This window comes from Peromyscus californicus, unplaced genomic scaffold, assembly GCF_007827085.1.
Source record: "Peromyscus californicus insignis strain IS unplaced genomic scaffold, ASM782708v3 Scaffold_21__1_contigs__length_65335640, whole genome shotgun sequence".
Taxonomy (NCBI): Eukaryota; Metazoa; Chordata; class Mammalia; order Rodentia; family Cricetidae; genus Peromyscus; species Peromyscus californicus.
The window spans coordinates 10,763,691-10,787,620 of NW_026294514.1; the positions used below are offsets into that span (position 1 = coordinate 10,763,691).

General features: G+C 51.2%; 2 protein-coding genes and 1 long non-coding RNA gene across 6 annotated transcripts in view; 2 read left to right on the forward strand and 1 right to left on the reverse strand.

The window, feature by feature from the left end:
- The window catches only part of Satb2 (SATB homeobox 2), a 179,041-nt gene extending 171,762 nt beyond the window's left edge, over positions 1–7,279 (reverse strand). Inside the window, exons 1-2 of one of the 4 annotated variants that reach the window (XM_052749486.1) lie at positions 7,021–7,067; positions 2,831–2,904 (exon numbers count right to left, since the gene is read on the reverse strand). Coding sequence is in view for 1 of the 4 variants with exons in the window: in XM_052749481.1 (XP_052605441.1) it covers positions 6,294–6,315 (22 nt within the window). In the remaining 3 variants the exon portion in view is untranslated. Of the gene's footprint in view, positions 1–2,830; positions 3,747–6,293; positions 6,585–7,020 lie in introns of those variants that run through there. The other 3 variants (XM_052749484.1, XM_052749481.1, XM_052749485.1) reach the window with 3 other exon arrangements.
- Positions 107–14,408, forward strand: LOC128117531 (uncharacterized). Its single transcript, XR_008220835.1, has 2 exons — positions 107–398; positions 14,107–14,408. It is a non-coding gene; the product is annotated as an uncharacterized LOC128117531 (long non-coding RNA).
- A 771-nt stretch (positions 14,409–15,179) lies between these two features.
- Positions 15,180–22,613, forward strand: LOC128118005 (uncharacterized). Its single transcript, XM_052750595.1, has 3 exons — positions 15,180–15,195; positions 21,872–22,134; positions 22,215–22,613. The coding sequence occupies exons 1-3, from the start codon at positions 15,180–15,182 to the stop codon at positions 22,593–22,595; spliced, it is 660 nt and encodes a 219-aa protein (XP_052606555.1). The 3' UTR covers positions 22,596–22,613.
- Positions 22,614–23,930: the final 1,317 nt, after the last annotated feature.

The following is a 23,930-nucleotide window of genomic DNA, read 5'->3' on the forward strand; positions in this document are numbered from 1 at the left end:
TCCTAAGGGGCACCCGAGCGAGCGGGGGAGGGGACGGCAGAGGAGGGGGAGAGAGGGGGCTGAAAGAGCCTTTCACACCTTCGGGAAGGAGACCGGTTCTGGAGAGGAGAAAGGGCTGAGGACTGGGAGGCTGCGGCGGCTGCCGGCTCGTACCGCCGCTAGCTCGAGAGGAGGCGCGGCCGGAGCCGCGGGGACCGTGCCACCAAGAACGGAGAAGGCGCGGAGACCCCCGGACCGCGCGCACAGAGAAAAACGCGGCGGCCGCCCAAGCTGTCACCTCCAACCTCTCCCCTCGCGGCCGCCTCTGCCAGAAGCCAGAGCCGGACTCACTGACAAGCCGCAGAGAGAGACACACTGAGAGGGAGATGATTATTAGTTGCGTTGAGTCATCAGGCAAAGTGAGTCCTTTTGGGTTGTCCTCGGTTTCCGATTTCTCCCCCCCTCCCCCTTTCGGTCCCCAGATCTAGCGCCTTCAAAATAATAATTTGGGGTGGGGGTAGGGGAAGTCTCTGGGTTATTTCGGGATGGGAATGGGGGGGACGGATCTAAACCCAAGCCAGACTGGTCCACCGCAATGAAGGAGGGGAGTGGGGGGCGGGGAGGAGGGCTGGGGAGGTTGCGGGGGGAGGGGGGGCCCCGCCTGGCAGGAAATTAAACATCAATCAATCAATCGCTGAGAGCACGGCGACCCAAAGAGCCGGGCTGCGGAGGAGGCATAGGGATAGGCGAGGGGGTGGGAGGCAGGGAGAAAGGAGGAGGAAGGGGAGAGTCGGCGGTGGGAGCGGGGTGGCAAGGACCTCATGCACCGGGCGATGAAGGACGGATGGCTGAGGACTGAGTGCGGCGCGAGGCGGTGGCCACGGCCGGCGGATGGGTGCGTCTGGGCGCGGACGAACGCCAGGGCCCAGGGTCTGGTCCTCCTCCTTGTGGCAAGTCCAGGGAGCAGCCGCCTCGCCCAGCCCCGAGGCGCACTCGTCCCGGCGCGCAGGCTGCGGCGACCAGGCAGGCGCTCGGTGTCGCGGCTCGCCGCAGGGGCGCAGACTGGCGCGCGGGAGGCGGCAGCGGCAGCCTCGTCTCCCGGCTCTGCTAACTGCGCCCGAGTACTTTCGACTTTGGAGATAGGAGGGCGATCGCCTCCCCCACCCACCGCCTCCGCCCACCACCCACCGCCTCCGCCCCTCGGAGCAACTTTTCTCGGTGCGGGCGAGCTCCCCATCAGCTCCGAGCCGGCCGGCCGGCCGGGCCCGCTGCGCTCCTGGCCGCGCGTAGTGTGGCTGGCGGGGAGAAGGCCGCTTGCTTCTCCCGGAGATCGGGCGCGGCCGCGGGTCCGAAACAATAGCCCGGGTGTCCCGAACGCCTGGAGCGAGCCACCGCCCGCCGGGCTGCGGGTGGCACTGGAGCGAGGGTGGCTCGGTGGGCGCGGGGCGGGATGCATCCCTGCCACTCTGGCCACGCGGGCGGCGACGCGAGCCGCACCGCTCGGGCCGCCCGGAGGCTAGGACGCGGCGCCGGCCCGGGGCGCCCTCGGGTTGCGGCACTGGGGCTCCCGAAGACCACCGAGTCCGGGCGCCAGCAGAGGCCGAGCCGAGCCGCGGGGACCCAGGCTGTCCCCCACGAGCGAGGCGGCGCCGGCGCGTCCCCAAGCCAGTCCCTTTAGGGCTCGGGAGCTGCAAACTTTTTGCCGACTCCCGCGGCCCTCGCCTCCCGGCTCCCGCCGCGGTGCTCGTTTTAAGGTGGCGCGAGCCCTGGCCGCCCCAGCCCGGCTCGCGGCCGCGCTTTTGTCCTGGCCGTCCGGCTGGGGCGCGGACCTCCTTAAGAATAAGCACGTGGGCAGGGGCCGCGGCCCCGGCGAAGCGCCGGCCAGCGCCGGGGCGCCCGTCCGCCGCTGGGACCTCCGAGGGCGAAAATATGAATCAGTCCTCGCCGGCCTTCGGGCCAGGGAAGCCCCTTGAACCGGCGGCGCCTCCCGTCCCTCCTGGGCACCGGGGTCTCCCTTCTGTTCCCCAGGACCCCAAGGACTCGGCTTCCACGGGTTGCCAGAGCCACTAGTCCCCCTTAAGAAGCGTTGACTGTACGGCGGCGCCAGAGGGCCAAACTAAATTCGGTTTCGGGAAAACGCGCTCGGGGCAATTCTCTCAATCCCGGCCTTGAGCTGGGCCAGTGGCGGTGGCTCTGGCGCATAGTGCTGGAGACCCGGCTGCTTGCGGTCCAGTCGCTTTGTCACCTCGCTTTCCCCCCCCAACTCCCCCTCCCCGCCACCATGCCCCCAAGGGCCCCAAGCTCATGGCCAGCGAGGCCTGAGGGCTTCTGAAAGAAAAAGGGGTCCCCAAAACGAAACCTGTCCCCGGCCTAGATCTGGGTGCCCAGGACCCGCTCAGTTCCACTCCCAGGAGCCGCCCACCAACTTCACCCGAAGCCCCAGGCGACTGGGGAGCTGAGCCACGCAGAGGTGGGCCAGCAGGGTAGGAATCCTCCGCCGAGACGCCGCAGTTTTAGGACGCCTCTTTCTTTGCCCTGATTTTTTCTTCCTCAAATTCCGTGCCCCACCAACATACCCAACCAAAGGGGCTAGAGAAAATTCGAAGCCCGTGAAAGCGAAGTGACTCAAGTAAATAAGCCAGTGAAGGTAGCTAAAAGGGTTTGGGAAGCAAAGAACTGTAAGTTTGATCGACAAACTTAAAAAAAAAAATCTGTAATAGCATATCGAAATGAGAAAGGGGTGTTTCAAAAACTCAACTATCACTGTCAAACTTAGCCTGTTTTTAAAATGAGAAATGCATGTATCTTATTTATATATTAACAACAGTAAGTCCCCCGTTTCCTTTCTTACCTTGGTGTTGAAACTGCGGGATGCACCTCTGGCCCAAACTAAGAAGAATTGATGATATTAGGACTTCAATACTTCTGGGGGAAAAAAATGCAAATCGTTTAGTGGGGATCTTTTTTGTCTGATTCGTCAGTATTATTATATCTGATGATGTGAATGGTTGGAACGATTCTATCCTAAGTCATTAATGAGCTATTTTATAAAAATCACAGTCGGAAAAATCTTCCTTTGCATTTTCCTAGGATCACATCGCTAACCTTGTGTCAACAGCATGATTATGGACTTCAGCTACACTCTTATAAACAACACAGCGGTATTGTTAATCGGTTAATATTTTATAAAGTGTAAATATTTTATTATGCTTTGAAGGGAACTATTGATTCTAAATTATTAAAAACCCCTAGAAAGTCTATTTAAATAAAGTATACAATTAAGTACAATTAAATGTGCATTGTGGCTAAATTCTGCACCCTTTCAAATTCATTATTTCTCTTGTCTATTTTTGATAATGAAAAGAAAATCTACCATTTGGGACAAAAAAAGTCTAAGTTATTTTAAATTACATTTCAAAAAATAAATAAATTACATTTAATATACATAAAAATGTCAAATTCGATGTTATTACCAAAATGGTACTTTGAATGTTGGCAGATTTATTTTTAGTAGGGCATTTTTCAAATTTATCTCGTTTAGCAAAAGGAGAATTCTAGAAAGTTTTGCCAAGTCTGCCCAGTGTGAATTTTTTCCTTTAGTTTTGTCCCTAATAAAGGCCTTTTCTGTTTCAAGTTCCATGTGCTTTTCCCAGCCGTTGACTCATTTCAACTAAAGCAATTACTTCAAACACTTCTAATCCCTCCAGTAAGATATATCTTAAATAATACTTTCACAACTTCTGTTATGATTTTCATTTTAAAAAACAGTTAATAAATATATTCGATGATGATTCAAAAAATTGTTTGGTTTCATTTTGTATTCCCTATGACGGTTTAGTTCCAAACATTTTTTGAAACAAATCACACTTTTTAAAAATGGTATAAGTACATTGGTCTTTTTAAATAAGTAATCCAAAACTTACACACACACACCGCATTAGGAAACAGTTGCCCCCATGCTCAGAACGCGAAGTTGGGGGGTGGGGTATGTTTCCTCCGTTTGCTGCTGACCTACATTTTTTTGAGGGTGATCTACACAGACTTTTCTAGGATTCTGCGGGCCCTATTTTTTTCTCTTATGTTATGTAGTCAAAGGTCGCGTCTTTCACAGCCACACTGTTATTTTTATTTATTTATTTTAAGCAACAACAACAAAAACAACGAAACTTCTTAGGCTCGGTAAATGCGCATAGTTTTCCTTTCCAGACTGGTTTTCTTTCTTCCCAGGCCTAAGTCCTCTTACAGCCTGCACTTTTAATGAAAATATTGTTTGATTTCTCCTTGTCGCCCCTGAGCTTTTGGCCTTGCGGGTCCTCCGCCCAGATCAACCTTGGGTGGTGTGCTGGCTGTGGACCACCTAGGCCCGACTGCCCTGGTAGGACCTAGTGCCAAGCTCACCACACTTCAGCGTTCAAACTTTCGGGTTCTGGAAGGCCCGGCATTCACCCCCTGCCTCTCTGGCTCTCAAGTTTGGTCACCCAGGCAAAGAAGCCTTTCCAGAGGTGCGCTGCCTCTTTTTGAGCACTTGAAAGTTGGTGCTGATTTTTTTTTTCCACCCCAGGACACTCATTCAAAACTTCATGGCCGGCAATGGCTTCTAGGAACCAAAACCGGGCCAAATGCTTCTCCAGTAGCTGGCCCCGCTAGGGACGGGGGGCGAGGGGGGGGGGTCATTTCTTTCTAAGGATGCCCACGTCATGTCTGAAGCCAATTTCAGTCTCGGACTGTCCGTGGAAAGTTAGGCGACCAACACTTTAGAAGCATATACCAATGCGTTTAGATTGCAAGTCCAGTGAGCCCAGTGGACCAGGGACAGGGAGGTCGGGGTGCGAGGGAGCCAGGGCGAGCCTGGGAAGGAAGGGTAGGTCTACTGAGATGGCTTAAACCCTTTCTCAGACTACTATGGGGACTGACCAAAACGCACGGGCAGGGGACACTTACTTCGTTATCACCCAGCTTCCTGGTTGGCATCAGAGCCCAAGAGATCAACCCGCGCCGGGCAAATATAAAAGGGCTCGCAGTTTCCCTAGCCGTTCTAGGGGCCTAGGTGTAGGCGGTGCAGTGGGGTTCTCCCAAGGACCTCAGAGGAACGTGCCACTGAGGCCTGGTCAGAGATGAGCCGGGGGAAGAGTAGTGGGGGAAGAGTAGTGGGAAAAGGTGGTGGGCAACCAGCCCATGGGAGCCGAGCTGCCAAGGTGTCTGGGAGTTGGAGTTTAGGGCAACCCACAGGGCCAAAGCCCAGGGGACAGAGAGTCTCCAGGGTGACTCGGTGAGCTGTAGCAGGGAAGCCCTTTGGCTTTCTGAGGTCCTAGGTGACCGAGATGAGCGTCTGGTGTGGGCTCTGCTTCCCAGAAGGAGGCTCGTGAGGAGACAGGTTTCAGAGCTGGGCGAGTCCTGGACGAAGGTCTGATGTCAGGTTCGCGGTCACCGAGTGGGAAGCCCTGGAAAGGCAGCGGGCACGGCTGGCGACACAGGGCAGTATCCCTCCACGCCAAGGGCTCCCTGGATCCGACGTTCTTTTCCAAGTGTCTTAAAAGGTAGTTTTCCTTCCGCAGCCGTGCACCGTGAAAACGACTGCCCCTCTAATGTAATCTAAGTGTAGACACCTACTATACGTGGTGGAGATTAACAAGGCAGGAGGGGGAGAGGAGGCCAAAGGAACCGCCGCGGCCACGCGGCCCCATCTTGGGGCTGCGCGGGCTGCGCTGGCTCTATTTTTCCTTTGGGGAACACCGATCGGGGAGGCCGAAGGAATTCCGGCCCAAAGCGAAGAACTAGAGGCCAAGGCTGGTTGTCAAGGTCCCCTCCACCTCCAAGACCGGGTCACTGCCAGGGGTCCCCGCCCAGAGTAGAGGCGACGTCTCCCTACAGCGCCACCGCGTGGGCTGCGGCTGAAACCGGCGGAGCCGGCTGGAGCGAGCGAGCCCTTTGCGCTGCGCCCAGAATCCTCAGGTTAATGAGGCGCGGAGCCGGTGCGGTCCCCACCCCCGGCCTCGGGGACCAGCAGACCACCCAAGCCCAAGATGCGACCGCGCACGCAAAACAGCCTGGCCTGCCGTGGCCCTCAATCTTTTGTAATGAAAACTACTCCCCCCAAAAAGCGCATGGCATGTCATCCAACCTCCATCCCTAACTCCTGGCCGACCGACCCGCACTTATCCCCAGCCCAGGGCTGGAGAGCTCAGTCAGGCCTTCGGATGCCAGGAGGTCCTAGCCCGAGAGTCTCCAGAGCACACCAGGACTCGGGGCCGGTGCTAAGCCTGAGCCGCCGGGAAAAGCTGATGCAGCTAGCACACCACGTCCTAGGCACTTACTGGGACCACGGAGGAGGCGCATAGTCAGTGTATCCTGTTCGGGGGACCTAGACAGCTTCCGGGATTAGAACTTTCACTTTCCCCGGGGTTGCAGGAAGCCCCCCAGACACCCGCTTAGACCATTAAGGCTTGACATCCGGACTAAAGTCCAGGTGGCTGAGTCGCCGCCGTCCTCCCGGGCCTCAGTCCTCTGCAGCCGCCCGTGCCTTCCCTCCGTGTCTTGGAAGGACAAGCCCAGCAGAGCTGGCCATCACCTGGTGCCTCTCTGAAGTTACATCAAGACGTGAGAGGGCCCCCCCCCCCACCCCCGGGAACAGCTTAGAGGACTTCGCTAGGAAGGGGATTTCTTGTTGCTGCTGCTGCTGCTGCAGTTGTTTTAATACACTCAATTCTCTGCCCACCCCCTCAGTCACACACATACACAGCTGACCCAGAAAGGTGTGAATCCACCTAGTGCCCACCCCGATTATAACAGGAGCGCGCCCTGGACGCCCGCACCGGCGGGTTCCACGCCGGGCCAGATCCGGGTCTTTGGGACCAGTGACCACAAGCGCCACCCAAGATAGATCCTGTCCGTCGGGAGAGCTGGATTGCCGCACGCCGTGACCCCTTGGCCTGCTTTCCCACAGCCTCAACAGCAGCGGTGACCGGTTCATTTCTGATGCCTGGTACCCCCCCGTGGCCATCTGACCACGCCGAGCCTGGTACCCCTGGTCAAGTGGCTCACCTCAGCAATCTGCGCTCGCTTTCGCCCCTCTTGCCCAGTCCCTAGTGAGAAGTGGTAGGTCAACGCGGAGCCGGCGTTGGCTGCTCACCTCCAGGAGCCAAGGAAGGTGCCCTAGGCGTCGCAGGTCCAGCCCCGGGCTGATTTAAATAACTAATAAGCTCAGAGAAATTTTACGAGGGGAACTTTTCCTTTTAGTATCAATAAAGCTTAGTAATCGGGTTTGTTGGTTACCTAAGCTTTCTCTCTCTCTCTCTCTCTCTCTCTCTCTCTCTCTCTCTCTCTCTCTCTCTCTCTCTCTCTCTCTCTCTCTCTCTCCCCCTCTCCCTCTCCCCCTCTCTCTCTCCCTCTCCCTCTCTCCCCCTCTCTCTCCCTCTCCCTCTCCCCCTCTCTCTCTCCTCTCCCCTCTCTCTGTCCTCTCCTCCCCTCCCCTCCCTCTCCTCTCTCCTCTCCTCTCCTCTCCTCTCCTCTCCTCTCCTCTCCTCTCCTCTCCTCTCCTCTCCTCTCCTCTCCTCTCCTCTCCTCTGCACTCTCCTCTCCTCCCCGTTTTCAAAAAACGGGCCACTACGCTTGATGTGTGTGACTGTGAATGTGGGAAAGCTGTTTGTTTTCAAAGCCCTTTGCTTACAGAACAAATATGATTGCGCTCGGGAGCGGAGAGTTTTCAAAGGTGAACTGTGGTTATTTCGGAAGCGAAAAATCGCACAAAAAAAAAAAAAAACAGAAGAGGAGGAAAGGTCCTAAAGACTTCACCATTTTGTGTGATAGGGGGAAAAACTGTACTGTTTCCCTAATAGTTCTCCTTTTAATTAATTTTCACTGCATTCAGACTCGTAGATTTTTAGTAATAATTTGGTTTTAGCAAAAATTCTATGCCATTACACAATTTAAATTTTTATTTTTGCTTCTAACCATTTCAAGCATGCTTTTCCAAGAGTGGATATTTTCCAGTCTGTAAATTAAGCCTTGATTTTTTTTCAAAGTAGAGAAGATTTTTTTTCCATGTACAGGAATTGCTTATAGCCAATTAACTAGTATCTTTAGGGTTGTATCCACCTATACAAAAATCTTGTAAACTAAAAACAAATCTAAGAGCGGTTTTCACTAAGCGTGTGGGTCTTGTTTGTTTTTCTTCCTTTTCACATGAAGGTTAAAGACGGGATTTTAAAAAAGAAAACTTGGAGATGTTATGCTAAAATTTACCTGAAGTTCAATTCTTCCTCCAAGCAGCATAGTTACTGTCTCCAGACATCAGCCTAACGAGCACATTATTAATAGGATCGAGTGCTAAGTAGAGAGAGAAAAGAAAAGTTATGCAAGTTTTCCAGGGGGCAAAGTGCTGACTCCTGAAGTTACCAGAAGTGTGCCCAAACCTGTGAGTGCATATCTCCCGTGTTTTCACTATATTTGGGGGTAATTTTCCTTTCCGTTCTTAGCTGGGAAATTGACAGGCTTTCCTTGTTCCAATGATTTTAGACTGTGAGACCTGAAGTCTATGGAGGATTGCCCCTGCCAGGTAACTTCCGGAGATGTGGGGTTATTCCGAGATAGACCCACCCCTTTTCACATTCCAGGTGGAAAGAGGCGTCCGGCTGACCTTTGCAGACTCTGCCTACTTTATCCGGAGGCCAGCGACACAGCAGTGCCGGGCCCTGCTCACCCTTTCGAAGATTTCCCCAGCCCCTGATGCTCCGCTAAGTACAACACCAGCACACCCCGAAAGTGCATCTCTTCTGGCTTTCAAAGAGGGTTACTTGCAAACAATTTGCCCTTCCATTGGCTCTCCACCAAGCTCCTGCAAACACCCATCACCTTCAACTGGGCATCTCCGCCAGCGCCCATTACCTCCCGTGGGTGTGTCCAGGGAGCTCTGTGTGAGTTACCTTTGTTCTCCACATGGGTCCTGTGGACTGAGGAGGTATCCTCTCACTGTTGTGTGGATTTGAGGAAATGGCAACTTAAGAAGAAAAATGCAGGGCCCAGGCAGGCTAACTTAGGGCCTCAGAGTGGGCACCTCTGCCTCCTCAACCAGTCTGCCTTCCTGCCTCTCCACCGCTGGTTCCCTCCTCTGGACTTAGGTCCAGACCGCACTGCAGTGGGAATCCTGGCTGTCCTTCACAACTCCCTGCGATCCTAAGTTTTTGTTTCGGTTCATCTGTTTTCTGGGATGCAGAAAATCCACTTTGGTTCTTTTTCTGGTTTTGCCTCCTTTGCACTTTTTTTTTTTTAAGCGCATCCCTCAAGCCTGGTCTCTGCCAGGCCCTCAGCTACCTCCCCACGTTCTCTGTGCAAGAGCAAGACGTGATTTGTCTGTTTACAGCAGGTTTAATTAAGACAGTTATGTGCCGTGAACTCTTTAGGCGCCAATCAATGCACTTTGATTTGGAAAGTCAAATAGAATCACATCCTACACTTGCGGCGCCGCTGGCCGCCCAGGCTCTTGAAAACATTGGCTGTCTTCCTACACCCCCTTCACTAGACCTGGGCGAACTCCCGGTAGGATAGCTGCTCTTTGAATTCCAAGAGACCTCAAGTCAGGATTTCAGGCCAGATCGAAGCCTTCCGGGTTAGGAGCTTGAAGGGCTGGATGCTCAGAGCGCTCCTGGTGGCTGGTGGCTAAGGAGCTGGCATCGGACTTCCGGGGACCAGATCGGACTTTTCACATGTTGGATCCCAACGCCTTCTACCCGCGGCTCCCGTCCTCCTCACTGCGAAGTGGGGTACATGCCTCTCTATTTTCCCCAATACGCCTTCCCTCCCCTCAACTCTTAGGTGCTCCGCTCCAGCCCTGGCGGCTCTCTAGTTTGTCAATGAAAACCTCCAGAAAAAATGGAATGCAACATTTTTAGGGCGGCGGCCATGCACACACACATTCTCCGTCCTTCCTTTTCCACACGAAGTCTTCCGCTCTCGGAAAGGAAAGGGGTCGGGAGGGTGAAGCTCTATGCTAACTCCCTTTCCCCCACAAAGTTGGATGAGAACTCCTGGACTCAGGAGCCTGGGTGTGGTGGAGTAGGTTATTGTGGTAAGCGGTCAGCGGGGAGTCTTCATCTACTGTTCCTCCCTCCTCTACCTCCAGCCTCTTGACCAACAACCTAGTCCTTGCCACCCTCGAGATCTCAGACCCCTCCCTCTAAAAAGCCACAGCTCGACCACCAGCTTCACGGTGTCATCAGCAAGAGACACCTGATTGCCAGTACTTTTTTAAATCTAGTGAGACTACTTCCCATCCCCACGCCTAGCCCCACGCCAGGAAGACTAGAGGAGCCTGAGACATTGGATTTGCTTCTGCTTGCTTCATGGAAGAGGGAATCTGGGAAGGCTTGACCAAAAGCAGTAAGGAACAGCGCCTTTGGCTGCTGCTGAGACCCTGGAAGGGTCCATTTTGGCAGGCTAAATACACGTCTCCTCCAGGGGTACCCCAAGGCCTCTTGCAACCATGGTAGTTACTGGGGCAAAGAAGGGTAGAGTTTTGTCTTTTTTTTTTTCCTCCCCGACTCCGCTCCATTTCTGTTTAAAACCAACTCTGGCACTAGAAAGTCGTTGCTACCAGAGTGGCCGGTGAGTCTCCTTCCCGTGTCACGTCTTACTTAGGAATAGGGTGCAACAGCAGCGGGGGTAGCCGTGGGAGACCCAAGTGGCAGCGCCTTTCCTTTGAGGCCCGGAAACCGGCGCCTGTATACTTCAAGTTTAGGGACCACAGAGTGAAGGGGACAGTCTTATCCGGTGCCGTATTCACCCTGGGCTCACCTGTTAGCTGCGCCAGCTAGGGAGAGCCAGCTGTGAATGGATACATGAATGAGCTCCTGGGTGCTAGCACTAAGAAGCAAATCTTAGTTAATTGGAGTGTGGGCAGATGCTGGCGAGTGCTCCCCCCCCACACACACACGCACACACACTCCCGCCCCGCCCCCAAGGCCCGCCTCTGGGCAGGATTGAGGTGGTGGGGCTGCCCAGCAACCCCCGCCCTGCAGGCCAGCTCCGGCCCTGGCAATCTCTGCACTTTGTCATCGCGCCCGAGTATTTGACATTCGCAATTATCTGCAAATACCCTGATCGGTTTGTATATGAAACACTTTTTTTCTTGCCTTAAGGTTGGAATCTGGTAAATTTCAGACAAGTGGTCGGGGGGGAGGGGTGACCTTAGAGACCAAGGGGGACCCAGCCTGTGAATGTGGTTCCGTGGAGCTGGGCGTCGGGATGTGGCAGCCTTAGTTCCCTCAGCATGGCCACAAATAAAGGCTTATCCAAGGCTAGAAAGGGCCCAGGCCAGAAGCCTGGACTCTTATTTCTGAAAGAACACCCTAATGTCCAGAAAGAGCGAGGCGAGCGAGGCTACAGTGGCCAGGGCGATCCGGCCACCCAACAGCCTCCGGAGTCAGTCATCTTGAAACCCGAAAAGGGCACTGCCAAGCCTGGTAGTCGTCACCAAAAGTGTCACTCACCAGTTCTGCATCCCGTGGCCGAACTGACGTGCTCAAAGAGCCGTCCCAGAGAGCCCCGTGCTGGGAGTTCTCCCTCTGACCCCGCCGTCCTGGGGGAAGTAAACCATGCCCCAGTTTCAAAGAGTCGCGGACGCCCCTTTGAATCTCCTCCTGTCTCCGGATCCTTGGGGATCCTAAATCCAGAAGTGGTAGCCCCTAGATCGCTCACCACTCCCGTGTGTCTCACTTTCGGGGCTACCTGTCCACAAGAGGGAGGGAGGAGGGAGGTGGAAAGGGGACCGGAGAAAAGAGGGGAGGATGGAGAGGCAGGGGAGGGAGACTGGCGGTGGGGTCGCGCAGGCCTAAAGAAGCAAGAGGACTAATGTGACACTCCAGCTTCCTCAGAAACCTGGTTCTGGACCCCGCCAGAGTCCTAGGGCCTTAAGCCTAGGGACGCGGAGACCAGACCGACTCCAACGACACACATAGCTGGGCGCTTCCGCCAGAAGCTGGGCATCTTTCCCGCCGACAAGCAGAGCTCCTCGGTGTCCCGCACGTCAGCAGCTTGAAAAAACATTTCACAAAAGCGCTTCCTCGGCGCTGTTATTTCGGCTCCGCTACAGACGACCAAGTTAGTCCCCTCTCGCACCAATGACCCTATTCCTATAAAGTTTGGGGAGGGGTTAGCTTAGAAGAAGGTGTGTTTGGATGGGGGGGGGGCGGACAGGGGGCGTGCAGCACTAACGGGGAAAGGTGGGGCGGTAAGTTTAAAAAGTCTGTCTCTAACTCCGGTCTGCCAAATCGTGAGCGTTTTCTGAAAAGTCAGAGGAGACCTTTAAACCCGGACTGCACCCCACGGTCCGCCCAGGGAAACCTGAAGTAAGGCTGGAAGGGCACAGAGTCTCAAAGTTTGGGTTCAGTCTCTTACCGCAATAAAGTGTGGGTGGCTCAAAATGGTCTTTGCTGTTTTCAGTGGCGCCCTTGACCCACGAGTAACCTATACAGGAAAGGCGAAGTGGCTACTTAACTCACAGGTCGCAGCTCCCTTCTAGGATTCCCGGAAAGCAGCTAGCGACACCCAGAGGGCCTGCCTCCTCCCTCCTTTCTTGGAGCCTGATCCCTAGTTTGAGCCCCAGTCCCACCTTCAGATGCTCTGGCTAGGCCCTGCCTCTGCAGAAAGCATCGTGGGGTCTTGGGGTCCGCCTGTGGTGACCTCAGCAGGGTCGGGAGAGAACAGGTGAGACTCACGGCGCCGTGTGCGCGCGCGGGAGGGGGTGTGTGTGCAGAACTGGCCTGGCCTACGCAGGAAGCGAGGACAAGATGCTCAGGGGCGGAACAAACCTTTACTCCTCATTTTTCCACCACCCTCCCTCACTCGGTAAGGTGTGTGACAGCTAGAGTCTATCAGCGCATTCCCCAGAAAATGCTCCGTGGAGCTGGGTTAGACTTTGCTTATTTGACCAACTCAGCAATCGGCTCCCGGATCACCCTGAGTCGTATCCCCCACTGCGCCCGACCCCGGCTGCTGCTGGCCCTTTGGCAGAACGGAGGGCTGCTTTGACCCAGCAGAGCGCGCCCTGCACTAACCTGAATTCAGAGCTAACCTTTGCAGCAGCGGCACTGCCACACCCCTAAATGAGCTTAGCGACCTCCTGCTAACACCCTCTGCTTTGAAACTAATCGGAACCCTAGTCTTTCCGCCCTAAATGACTTGGTTTTGGAGCGTTACTCCCATCTAAGAGAAGAGAGGAAAGTACCCAAGACCAGGGACACGGACAGCGGCTGGCTGGGGCCTCCTCTGCTCACCTATGAGACCTTGGCTTCCAGGGTCTCGGTAAAAAGGGCGCGGAAGCCCGGAAACGGAGAATTCACCTTGCCCAGGTCTCGCAGGGAAACAGGAGTTAGGATGATATATGCGGACTACCCAGGGATCCCAGGCAGAGAAGAGGGCTCTGCATACTGGGCATATCAGCTCTTCGGAGCGTGGCCCTGACTTTATGGCAACTTAAGAAAAGCCTCCGAACTCGTGTGTCAGGGTTGTAACAACCCCCCTATACGCCATTCCCACCTCAGACAGCACCCAGGATCTTCCGTAGGCCTTACCACTTTCCCAACAGTTCAGGCTCCAGCTGCCCCTAGCGTTAGAGGGCTAGCGGTGGACACCAATTAGCCGCCGCCGTTTACAGAGTAGGTGCTTCTGGTGTTATTTACAGCTAATTGCTTGTGCTGGGAAATGCTGGTTACCCGGGAGGCCGAGTGCTTCTGAGGGACACAGGCCGACCACATGGTTTCTAAGCTCACCCTCGAAGACAAGGTGCTAGGGAGGCAGCTGTGTCTACTAGGTCCCCGCCTAGGGTCATCCGGCTTGCCAGAGTCCACCTGGAGCACCTTCCGCTGGTAGTTTCCTCATATGGCCTGCCGACTGGACCTGAGCCTGGAGCGGAGGAGGGAGCCCAGTGCCCGGATAGCTGTTCATTTCCGGTTGTTGCAGAGGTGAATGTGTTAGCTGGCGAGGAGATTGCCTATGTTCAGAGGCAGATATACTGTATTTTTTTTTCCTGCACACTCATACCTGCATGCGTACATACTATGGTGGTCCCACGTAGGTTAAGCCTTGTTTTAAATACTCTACGTCATCTAATCCCTTCCCATTCTTTTTCTCAAGCCCGTTATTCCCAGGAGCTTTATGTAACCTCAGTACAAATTGGAGCACCAAGATCTGCAGGCTTTGCCTCAAGAATAACAGCATCAGAGCCTCTCTCCTGACCCCAAGGACTTCAGGGAGGATCTAGAAGCTTTCAAGGTGCGACTCCTGTTTTAAGAACAGCCTGGAAGAGAAGCAAGGACAAGGAGTAAGGGGGTGGCCGGATGAGAAGTACTGTGCTGGGTGTGTGTGAAAAGGTGGTGACGAAATCCACTATTCTGTATGCGAACTAAACATTTTAATAAAAGAACACAAATCCAGGGTCAAGTGGAAAGCGACAAACTGAAGTGTACGTTCCCTGTGCCCAGTGTGACTCCCTGGTCAGTGCTCTCTCTCTCTCTCTCTCTCTCTCTCTCTCTCTCTCTCTCTCTCTCTCTCTCTCTCTCTCTCTCTCTCTCACACACACACACACACACACACACACACACACAACACTAGCCTCTCTATAGACACCAATCTGTCCTCCCATGGGAGCACACCAGCAGCTGCAGGGTAGGTGTCCTCCTAATGCCACCGCACCCAAGCCACTTTGGAGAGGGTGCAAAAGCAGAGTGTCTCACACTTGGAAGCAAGCCTAAAGATCACCTGGTCCACCCACAGCAGTTCACAGATGGCAGTGCTTGAGAGAAGACCAAGAGCCACTCTGCAGGGGAGAGTTCAGACTGGAGCTCTTCTCCACAGCCCTGGGTCTAACACAGCTGTGATGACAGGGCGCCTTATCCCTGTGAGATCGCTTAGGTGCCGCATAGTAAGGCGCGCTATTTAGCGCTATCATTTACATTTACATTTGACACCTTTATCATCATTGTAATAAATCCTATAAATAAAAGAGGAGTGGCATTGGCACCCTCTATAGTTATCTTCTTTTTATTTTTGTAATGCCAACACGAATACTACTGTTTATGATTCCACTTCACCATTCTTATTTGTATTCGTGCTCATGATGGCAGAGACACATTAGAAATGGAAATGTCTGTGTCTTTTTCCGTAACCAATGTCTGATCTTTAGCAAATGGGGCTGTGATGTCATTGAAATGGATATCGGACAAGGTACCGATTGATTTATTGACTTCCCTTCTTCCAAGTCCTTAGAGAATGGGGGAGAAGAAGGAAACAGTACAGGTTGGCTGAGATGTGCAATACTCACTGTGTCACACACAAAAAGACTTGGCTGACACAGTCAACAGTTCAGAAGTATTGTTTGCCGAACTTTAGGAAGGGATGACATTGAAATCATTCAGCTCATCCACCTGCCTTTGCCCAACCAGGTCATTTCACTTGCCCATCAAATTTCAACCGTTTAGAAGTCAAAGCCCACTAAGTGTCCAATTGGATAAAGGCAGGGGCTCACAGGGAAGAGGATGGGATGCCCTTCCGTTTCTTCCTGACATGAAAGCCCAGAAATGCTGCTGGAGCTTCCAGAAGCTGCAGGGGATCCCAAAAAAACCTCACACTTGAGGCTGATTTCAAAAGGGCTTCCTGCGTTTCAAAAGACTGATGCCACATCTCCCTTGGGGATGGAAGAGTTTCCTGTGGTCTAAATCTGTCATGGTTTCCAGGCATGGCAGTAAAGAAACAACTTCAGCTCCTGGGAATCTGGCACCCTCTTCTGGGCACCCACAGACATGTGGTATACCCTTACACAGATACACACACATACACACACACATGAAAAAAATATTGAGTGATGCCGAAAGGATCTCTGCCTTGGAACCCTCTCCGGGAACATAGTAAAAACTGAAAATGACCTCTCTCTCTCTCTCTCTCTCTCTCTCTCTGTCTCTCTCTCTGTCTCTGTCTCTGTCTCTGTCTCTCTGTCTCTCTCTCTCTCTGTGTGTGTGTGTGTGTGTGTGTGTGTGTGTGTGTGTGTGTATGATGTAGTAATCATTAACCAAATTATTCCTCCCCCTCCCATATTTAAATGAGTAATTAAACTTTAGCTCTACCATAGTTAGCATGATGTCATGGAGATAGGCTTTGCCAAAGTCATCCATAGAAATCTGGGCTTAATATATGGAACTTCTTAGCATACAGTTCCTAAGGTATGGCATTCTATTGTCATGGAGTAGAGAATAAGAGGTTTAGGCTGCCCTCTAGTCTCTGCCCCTGCTGAGGGACCGGGCTTCCTAAGGCCTGGGTCAGAGGCCCCTGGGGTGTCTCTGAGAAATAGCTCTCTGACTGATCTGTACTAAACACTCACAGTGCCCAATAGTGTTGGGTGTTGACAAAGAAATAAAATGACGTCATTTCCCCTTTCTGGAGCTATCTGGTTCCATAAGAGAAAGTAGCCACACCTTACAGCCTGGGGAATCTTCCCCACGGGGTTTATACATTCCCACTCTGCTGAGATCCATTTCTGCCTGAGTTCTCTGGCCACTCTGTGGGCACTAGTCACCCGGGACAGGGGCAGGCCTAGCTGGTCCGGAGCAGCAGGAGGGAGGCACTCTTCCTCACAGTAAGACCAAATGCAAAAACCAGCGGGTTCCACCTGTACCACACAGCCTCCAGGGCTGCCTCAAAGGCCCACCTCACCAGGTTTCCGCAAAAGTGGCGGTAGTGGCAGTGAAAAACCCATTTGTTTCTCTCTTGGTATTCCTCTTTTCTGAAGATTTCTGAGTCGACCCTCTGAGTTGGGTCTTGATAGGCTGGGCCCACTACTGCCTTTGATGGAAAGGCAGCTTATTCCGTGGAACACCTGATGGGAGGCACCCAACTCACCCCTCAGTCTGGTCTTCTTTTCGGTTCACCTTTGTGTCCTCTGTGAGCTCTGCCTAGATATTTACATCAGCTTAAAATACTTAGACAATAAAACTTCAATGACCTTGCATCGTGTTTGCTCCAACAAACCTAACACAAATCAATTGCTTTTTCCCAATCAATACTCGTTTGCAGCATCAGAGAAAACTCCAGGTTGAGGCCCAGGCTCTTGGTGTGATTAAGCTGCTATGAAGTCAGCCTAGAGTCTGAGGCAGCAGCTCTCCGCCTTGCCCTCTCTGCCACCTCTGAGTGGTTTTGTTGGTGTTTTATCTGTTCTACAGTGGCTATTTTCCAGCCTGAGGAAGAAGGAGAAGGAGGTAGGCAACTCAGTCTTCACACTGAGTGGACAGAAGAGCTCAGGTTGCTGCTGACACCAGGAGCCTCAGATGGGGGAGGGGGAGTCACAGATCTGCTCCTTCGTGGCAAACACTGGGCTACTGGTCCACTTGTGATACTGCTCGGCTACTTTCTGCCTTAAGGGATCATGAGAAGACTATATCAAACAATAGCCACAAATGGTCCTGTGTATCTGTCTTGCTGGTTCTTGACACAAAATGGCCTACTGGGCAAAGAACTGCCCTTGCCTCGACGGCTGACAGTACTAATACAATGCTATCCTTTCTGGACAAGTGGGACACAAGGAAAGCGACCACTGTACTCTGCCAAGACAGGGTAAGATGGTCTTTCAGAATTCCTGCTTCTAAAAATGGTCTGTCAGATACTTTAGGCCTGTAGCCAATTTAAATACACCAACAATGCTGAGAAACATTAGATGACTGTCCAGGCTGCCAGCTGTCTCCGTCTACTCTCGCAAGATTCCCAAAAGTTGTTTGCATCCATGTACCATTTCTCAGGTACCATTATATTCCTTCTCAGGTCTTTGATGGAATTGAAGACTAGCAGTTATAGTTACAACTTAGTAGATAGAACATATTAAGTATTAGATTCAGGTTCTTTAGGATAGGACACCTTTTGGAAGGATCTTTGTAACATGCCATTTACCTACGCTCCAGACTTCTCTGGATTTTAGTATGTGTTTCTTGCTTGATATTGTTCGCATTGGTTGTAGTTCCATCTTATCTAGGTCATTATCCCTCATTATTCCTGGACAATATTTGATAACCATTCCTTTGTATATAGTCTTGTATTAGGTTAGAACTTTCTTATTTAGACAAAAAGGGGGAGATGTAGTGGGTAGCCATTCCAGCTTTGATCTGGAAGTTCCAACCCCCATTGAGACTTCGGCAACTGTCACGCCTACAAGGCGGGGCCAAGGGAGGCGCCGGGGGACCTGAGATCTGGATCGGCGGGCGCGCTCACTCTGATGCGGGACCCTGGACTGGAGAGGTGGACTGAGCAGAGCTCCAGAGAACACCGCTGGACTGTGATACACCTTCCCCAGACTCCGCGACCTACCTATTCCTTAATTTGTAAGTTACGCCATTAAATAAATCTCCTTTTAACTACGTGGAGTGGCCTTAATAATTTCACCAATAATCTCCTGGAGCCCTCACAAGGATACTGTAAGAAATGTCCTGCCTTCTCCACTTCACTTTCAAAAGTGTGTTCAGAGAGGTCGATAATTAACAGAAAGTCAAACAGCGCTAACAGGGGATGGGACATAATAAGTACTCGCAATTTCTTTCTGTCGGGTTCTGTCATTAGCCCAGCAGTGACAGATAATAGATGAGAAGGCACCCCTTAGTTATGGAGACAAGCTGTTGTGAGCCAGGGAATGCCCCAAGCACATTTTTTTTTAAAAAAAAATATACCATCTCTCTCTAGCGTACAGTAAGAACAACCATGAGGGGGACCCTACCCCGCTCGACCACACCAATGATAGACAAAAAAAACTCGAGGAAATAGATCATTTAAGTCCAGTGCACAAGGGCACAAGTCATACTCAGTAATGACAGCTGTCAAAGAGGTGCATTCACAGACTGAGGCTGTACAGAGTGGGGGCTGCTCCTCAGAGACAGGAGCACACCTCTGGTGCCCGTGAAAATGAAGCAGAGGAACAGAATATTCACAGCCGTGGAGGCGGGGAGTGTGGGGAAGACAGAGAGACTCACGGCCTCCTAAGGATGGAAGCTTGTCCCAGGAGAGCTGTGCCTGTAACAGTCCGCAGGTTCACGGACAGAGCTGCTGGCTGGTAAACTAAGGCCAGCTGATGCTTTCCAAGGCCACACCATCAGCTTGCTGTGGACACCTGAGGCCTTTTTGTAGCCCATGGTGTTCATGGCCCTCATCCCTATGGAAGCCTATAAATACCTCTAGAAAGGATGACCTAAGCAGGCTGACACATACTAACTCATCTAGCTATGATGGGAATGAAGCGTTCAAAATAAATCTAACGGACTACCTATTACGTGCTTAGAACTCTGCCAGAGGGTTTTCAGGATTCTATTCTTGTCCTTAAAGAACTGGGAATTCACTTAGAAGACAAGCTGGACTCAGGTAAAGAGCTGGCAATGGCTTACTTCCCAAGGAATAAGACAAAGGTGTGAGCAAAATGTCACCGAAGTGACAGAGAAGCCGAAGAATTGAGGTGATCTGAGGTTATCAATTGACCTGGTCTGGAAAGTGGCTGAGACATAGGAAGACTCGCTTTGCCACACTGATCTCCATCTCACAGTCTTCTTGTTAAAATGCTCATACTGGGATCAGTGAGCGTGGCTCCATGCTGCACAAACATGGTGACCTGCGTTGGATCCTGGATCACAGGGTTGGGGTAGAGATCTGATTCTCAGAAGTTATTTTCTAATCTCCATACCCAAGCGCGCGTGCGCGCGCACACACACACACACACACACATACTATACACCCCCATCTCATACATGCTAGCTAATTTTGCCCTATACTTAATATAAGTAAACTATGAAATCATCTTCTACAATACCATTTACATAATCTTCCACAAAAACTTCACAGTAGGGGGGGGAAGAGATGGCTCAGAGGTTAAGAGCACACACTGCTCTGGTAGAGGACCCGAGTTCACCTGAGTTCAATTCTGAGCACACATGTTGGGTTTTAACGCCCTGTCTGTAGCTCCAAGTCCAGAGGGGTCTATAACCACTGGCCTCTGCAGGCACTGCACTTGTATGCAAACATACACACACACACACACACACACACACACACACACACACACACACACACACACATACACATAAGCGAGTTCTAATCATGTTATTTATTGGATGATAAGTTCTCTACAAATGCTTCACTACTATTTTATTGCGCTCCACACACCAGTCTTCTACCAAAGAAACGTTTCCTTCCTATGTTACAGTCGAGGAAACAGATTTTTTAAAAGAAAGATACATAACTCATCAAATACCATAGAACAAATACTTGTCAGAGCCCTCATTTGAATCAGATATGATTCTGAAGCCAAGTTTTTTGTTTTTATTTTCTCTTTTATGACACTGGGGATCAAACTCAGAGTCTCATGCACACAAGCTCAGCAAGCACTCTGCCATTGGCCAGGCCCCAGCCCTTTTGTTTACTTTGACCCAAGTTCATAAATATATGCAATATATTATACTGTATATAATAAAGAACGCATACACATGTTTGTTCTTTGAGAATTTTGTACAGCATGTTCTGATCATGTTGATCCCCCTTATTTCCTCCCTAGTTCACCCCTCCTCCTACCTACCAAACTTTATGTCCTCTCTTTTCTCCATTCACCAAGTCCAATTTGTGCTGTCCATACATTCTTGGATATACGGTCTTCCAACTGGCGTGTGGCTGATTTAATAGGGGCTACACTCTCAGAGAAAACTGATTTTTCCTCCTCCAGCAGCTACCAGATGCCAATATCTCCCCAGCTAGGGCGGGACTTCATGCCCAACTCCTCCTCTCCGTGTTGTGATTGGTCCTCTCTTGAGACGTCACAACTGTGATGTGCGCACACGTGCAGCTGCCCTGCGGGGTCCAGAAGACACTTGCTTTATAGTCGTCTGGCTCACACACACTTTCTGCTCCCTCTGTGAGAGAGGGTCTCACTAAGTTGCCGAGGTTGACCTTGAACTGACTCTCTCGATCAGGTAAGCTTTGAACTTTGGACTTCCTGCGTCAGCCTCCCTAGATTACAGACCTAGGCTGCTAGGCCCAGATGAGCTAGTACTCTTAACTGTCATGTTAGGGCTGCCTCTTAGTTCTTTCATTTATTTATTTATTTTTGGTTTGTCGAGACAGGGTTTCTGTGTGTAGTTTTGGTGCCTATCCTGGATCTCGCTCTGTAGACCAGGCTGGCCTCGAACTCACAGAGATCCACCTGCCTCTGCCTCCTGAGTGCTGGGATTAAAGGTGTGCGCCACCACCACCTGGCTTGCCTCTTGGTTCTTAAGTCAATACTACCGAGTTGACCTTTGGCAAAGAGTCACCATTCCCGACTCTTATTTTCCTTATAGGACTGTCTCCTGAGTCACCCGTAACCCTCCCTGTCGCTCTGTTGGACAGCTGGATTTAAGTTTGGTTGTGCAACGGTATGCTGGCATCTAGATGACAAGTAGCTGAATCTACTTTGCCAACATCTGTGTGCCAGTGGACATGGCAATCTCCAAACACATGCAAAGATGACCACGACCAGACCCTGCTTCATGCTTCTAACTTCTTCTAGGCTGACATCTGAAGACTAACAACCTTAATTAAAAAAAAAATTGGTAAAAACTTGCTTCAGATTCTCTAACACGTCCAGATCACATGACACTACTGTCACCTTCATCATCACCTTCATCTTCATCATCATCATCATCTTCATCATCTTCATCATCATCATCTTCATCATCTTCATCATCATCATCTTCATCATCTTCAATCGTGGTAGGAAACTCTCACGATCAAGCAGCATCTTTCTGTCAGCTCAGCCTGTCTTTGAACACACTGTGTAGCTCAGGCTGCTCTAACACTTGCAGCATCCTCCTGCCTCGTCTTCCCAGACGGCTGGGATTGCAACCATGAGCCACTGTGCCTAGATTTCTATCACCGTTCCTTTACAAGGTTTCTCCCTCCACCAATGGTCCATCTTTGAAAAGCCGAGCATTTGCTCTGCCTCATCCTGAAGCTGGCTCCCAGGACCCTCTGTTGGAGCCTGCCACTCAGAACCTCTTTCTACTGGCAGAAGAACCAGCCTGCCTTACACAGGCTCCCAGGGAGGTCTCTGAAGGAATTAACGGAGAGGAGGACTTCAAAGGCATTCCTACAGAACGGAAAGCAACGCTCCACGTAGGTCCTTTCCCCAGATTCCCAAATGGCGCCTTTCCAAATATTGAAGTATGTGACCCTTACTTTCCTAATCTTTACAGGGTCGGTGTTGCTTGAATTCGGGAAGCTGTGAACCCCTTTCCACCAGCCCCACCTCTGTGCCCCTGTGTAGACAAGGAAAAGACACCAAAGACGAGAAGCCGACCCATCTCATCCGATCCTCCACCATCCGCGTCCAGCGCTGTCACTTAACAGCTTTCAAATGCTGGTCAAGGCAACCCTTTTTTTTTCAGTTTCTTCGCTATAACATATGGATGAAAAAATCTATAGATGCCTTGCCTGCCTCACAAGATGTTGTGACAATTAAAAGTGATAATTTGCTGAAAAGGACATTGAAAACTGTAAACTATTATGCAAAATCCAGTTATTCCTGCGCGACACCAGTATCTGTGTGTCGATCTACAGTCAGTTTAGGAAAATAATAAAACAAATTCTTACGCATAAAATGTATTGCCTGAAAAAAAATTTGTGTGTGTGTGTGTGTGTGTGTGTGTGTGTGTGTGTGTGTATGTGAGAGAGAGAGAGAGAGAGAGAGAGAGAGAGAGAGAGAGAGAGAGCTCAAGTAGCCCAGTCCAGTCTCACTGTGTAACCCTGGGCTGGCCTTGAACGCCTATCCTCTATCTGTTGTCCCCAAATGCTAGGACTACAGACATCCATCCACCACCATGCTGAATCTGACATCTCTGTGTCAACAGACTAATAGAATTAGTAGCCCTCCCCACCTTACTGGGGCATCAAATTCACATCAAACATCTTACAAATGTACAAAGTGGATTCCACACGTGGGATCAGAGAGAGCAGGAACCACTCAGAAGTGAATCCCAAGCCAAAGCTAACCAGAGCCATGGGTAGAACCCCCCCCCACACACATACACACTTCAGTTTTGTAGGGCTGGAGATCAGGGAAGAAAAGTCCATCAACAGAGTCCAAATGAGCCCACTGTGAGCTCACACAGGAGATCCTGGCACTGGCCTTGGGAAAGGCCACCTTTCCTCTAGTTTGGTCTCATTCCTCTGCCCATTCATTGGACTTCAGCGCCCTCTAGGGTGGGGTCTCTCTTCTGAGTCATATCAGCTACGTTGTCCAATATAAATATGTGATATACTCAAGTTCAAATGTTTGAGGGACCACCTTTTGAAAATAGGTAAGGGCTGGAGATGTTGCTCCATTGCTAGGGTGCTTGCCTGTCTTGCACAAAGCCCTGCTTTTGATCCTCACCACTTCATAAACCAGATGCAGTAGCACACATCTGTAATTCCAGCAAACCAGGGGTGGGAAACATGAGAATCAGAAACTCAAAGTTATTCTCACACACATGAGTTTAAGACTATCCTGGGGTACACGAGACCTTGTCTCAAAAAAGAAAAAAAAAAAGAGAGAGGTAAACAAATTTCTATAATGTATTTTATTCATTCTATAAGTAATCAATATGAAAGTTGCCTGACAAATTTGCTTTTCTTTCTTTCTTTTTTTTTTTCTACACCAACTCATTGAAAAATGGCATGCGTTTTATATTTTCGGCACATTTGAATCTGGACTAGCCAAATTCCAGGGTTGGAGAGCCTCCTGTGGCCAGTGGCTGCTAGATTTGACAGCGTGGCACAAAAATGAGTCACCGCTCCTCTCCAGCTTTTGCCCAGTGTAGCTTGGCTTCCGTTATCCTCAAAGCCAACGTTCCCAGGCTCCCAAAGCACCAACGACACGACCTGATAGAAACCAACTGTCTTCGGTGGTAAGGAGAGAAGTACAGCCTCTC

Bases quoted from the DNA above. Each gene is read 5' to 3' on its own strand.
- LOC128118005 (XM_052750595.1), top strand. The intron at 22,135-22,214 runs GTAGGTCCTTTC...TAATCTTTACAG, and splicing joins AACGGAAAGCAACGCTCCAC to GGTCGGTGTTGCTTGAATTC.